This window comes from Musca vetustissima, unplaced genomic scaffold (assembly GCF_032173495.1).
Source record: "Musca vetustissima isolate MV318-11 ecotype Yass unplaced genomic scaffold, APGP_CSIRO_Mvet_v1 utg6984, whole genome shotgun sequence".
In the NCBI taxonomy this organism is placed as follows: Eukaryota; Metazoa; Arthropoda; class Insecta; order Diptera; family Muscidae; genus Musca; species Musca vetustissima.
In genome coordinates this window covers 8,509-11,789 of record NW_026886330.1, presented here as the reverse complement: position 1 = coordinate 11,789, position 3,281 = coordinate 8,509, and the positions used below count along the sequence as shown (strand labels likewise).

Sequence of the window (3,281 nt, the reverse complement as noted above, 5' to 3'; positions counted from 1 at the left end):
CTAACTAGATAACGCGGAAGTAAACAAAATTCTTCGCACGCCCCAGAGAGCATCATCATCAGCAGCACATGGCGTCGACATAAGTCACGACATTTTTGCCAAAAAGAGAAAATGAAAACAAAAGTAAATGAAAACAAATAGTCAAATTTCAATGTCAGTATGTCAGTCAAGATATGTATGAATATAAACCAAATAGACTACGATTTTTGTTTTGCAAAATTGCTAAATGATGGTGAAGAGAGAAAGAAAACAATAAACGAAACTAAAACTAAAAAGAAACAAAAGGTGTGGTTGACCGGCCAGCAGTTATCAGCACGCCAGATGGGTGACCGGCAAATAGCAGAAACAAGTTAGTGACGACGACGTTTGTGGCTTCTGCCGAACGAACGAACGCTTCAATTGCTGTTAACAATCGCAAAAGGCAGATACTATCCCGCGAAAAATAATCAACATTTGAATTTCCGTTTATTTGTTTGTGAACCAGAAGTTGACGAAGTGAGTCAAACACCTTGAAGGTCTTCTACGATGGCGTTTTTGGAAATTTTCAAGAACAAATGTTACCAAGTTCTAGAGCTCATTATTACCAAATTCATGCAAACTATTAATCTTTTTTTGCGAAATTTTGAATAGAACTCGAATGGAAGTTTTGCCAAATGTAGTTTGCTGCTGCCAGTTGATAGACGTGCCCCAGATTTCGCCGGCAGTTTGAAGTGACGAAACCGAAAAACAACACGACTTAAACAAATAAATCAATTTTTATCAATGAAAATGAAAACGTTTTTGGTGTTTTACTATTTTATTGTGGCAGTGATTTTAGTATCGGCCCAAAATCGCAACAGATCAGTAAGACGAAGATCTCAAAATGCTAGCCAAGAACCGGAAGGACAAGGAAGGACATTGGGTATCTTAAGGCCCCTATTGGGGTTGGGCACTTTAGGTGGTGTGCGTATTGGTTATGACCAGCCTGTTGTTCCTTATAGACCCGTTCGCAGACCACAATCATCGGTAAGACCACAATCAGATTATTATGGCGGAGGTTATGGTGGCGGCTATGGTAGTTATCCATACTACGGCTACGGTGGTTATGGTTATAGACCTGGTTATGGTGGATTCATACCTCAGTATGCTGGATATCCCTCATATGGTTATGGTGGTTACAGACCTACTGCATATCCTGCTGCTGTTGGCAATTATGGAGGTAATTATCCCGCGTATAACTCGCAACGTCCCAACTATGGAGGTGCTGCAGGAATATCACCTTCTCGTCCAGTTCCACCTGTGCCCAGTAATGTTGGTTCGACAACAGGATCTTCCCCGACACCCTCACTTGCAGGACTGGATCCTGCTCAAGCAGCACAAATAGCCAATTTATTGGGACAACTTTTGGGTTCTCAACTAAGGCCACTGCTCGGCGCTGCTGGCGCAAATATACGAGGTGATGCTCCAGATACTTTAGTATAAAAACATCTACGACAAATACTCGATTTAAATTATTAAATTAGAAATAGTATTATTGTTTAAATATATGCTAAGTTAATTATCCAAATAAAATCATTCTTGCCAATAAAGTATTGATGCAAATATTACATTTAACACAAAACGAGTTACAAATGTTTCTTTTCCAATGATCCACGGTCAATAAATATCAACAACTAGGAATAGAAACATGTTATATTATCAAATTAGAAATTACATTATTGGCGAAGGTGCTAGTAGTCAGTGTTGCTGACATATATTAATCGTTTATTTTGAAAATGGCTTAAGGGGAACCCCCCATTCTCGCGGTCAAAAATTTTGTTGTTACAATTCGAATCTACACTAATTAAAGAATGTCCCTACAAAATTTCAAATGAAAACCTCAAGAAGTCTTGAAGATATAGCCGATTTATTCTGTCAGCATCAAGTGACGGCTGAAGGACTTCTCAAACTTTAAACGCGTTTTTCTCTAAACATTTTTTTTGCGAATGGCGGGCACGATAACTCAACTTCAAATTTTTAGACGTTTCTCTGTGAGTGTGTAGCTGTCGTATGAACTAGGATAAAGCCAATCGGTGAATATCTTTCTTTTTTCTTATATTGAGATATTTATAGGTTTGGCTTTGATTTGTTTAAAGAATGTGGTATTAGTTTTGTTTGTTTGTGGAATTTATAACGTAATATATTTTGTAAACTTCTCTTTAAAAACGAGATTTGTCTCCGAACCCAAAATGGACTTATTTACCCTTTGTTGGTCTGGTACCAGAAGGAGTGGCCATGATAAAAAATAAAAAATATGTCGTGAAAGTTTTGAATCAAATCGGATACTTTTTGGTTTTTGCAAAATTGTCAGGCTGAATCCCAGTTTGTTTTTAACTATTAATTAGTGGGGAAAGTATGGCATTGCCCACCAGGGGTAAGGCAGGGAAGACTATAGTTTCGGATCTCGCTGCTTAGTTTTTTGTTGGGGGTGTTCTTCCTAGAAGCTATTAATAACTTCTTTACAAAGCGAAGTACTTAGCTAACCAACGAAATAAACTGCATGAGAATTTTGCTGGTGCCTCACTTCGAGATTAACAAGGTATTTGTAAACAAGACCATAATTTTTGTGTGTCGTCACGTCGCGACGACTGCTCCCACTTTTGCTTTAAACGGATTTGATGCAAAGACTATTGGTATTTAAAACCTTTTTTGATCTTAAGACTGAGGGTACTTCATATTGAGTTGTTAGGGATGATTTATAGCATTAAATTGGAAATATGCGGTTTTCTACTAAATGTGTTTTCTCTTACTATTGAAATAATTTCGTTGGAACATTTTATAGCATCTTTTACGAGAGATACTATATTGCCTTGCCATGTGCCAGAGAACATTGATGCTATGCGTGATCTTATAATTGAAGATCTACATGTGACATACAATGAGATACTTCAATCCTTGGCCATTTGATATTTCACTAACACCTGGTCGAAAAAAGCAAATAAATTGAAATGTGATGTGATGTTTCGTAGATCTATGTATATGAGGTCGAAATAATACAGCAATTGACCAAATTTTTCACCTGATTTGAATTTTATTTTGTATTTTGGTTTGGCATTTTAAAATCACATAACAGTCCAGATCGGTTTAGTCATTTCGAATATCCTCATAAGGGTATTTAAGGTTCATATCCTCCAAACTTTACGATGAGTTTATTTTATCTATTATCTTTTAGTTCGATATTTCGAAAACACATCACTATTTTTTCGAAATTATGTAAGGATTTCCAAGATGTAGAGGAACTTCGGGTAATGTGGACTGCCATT

The 3,281-nt window shown here is 36.9% G+C and overlaps 1 protein-coding gene across 1 annotated transcript; it reads left to right on the top strand.

Annotated features, from left to right (window-relative positions):
- Positions 1-768: 768 nt before the first annotated feature.
- On the top strand, positions 769-1,461 carry LOC133333833 (pupal cuticle protein Edg-91-like). The gene has a single exon (XM_061542145.1). It carries the CDS (start codon positions 769-771, stop codon positions 1,459-1,461), a length of 693 nt encoding a protein of 230 aa, XP_061398129.1.
- Positions 1,462-3,281: the final 1,820 nt, after the last annotated feature.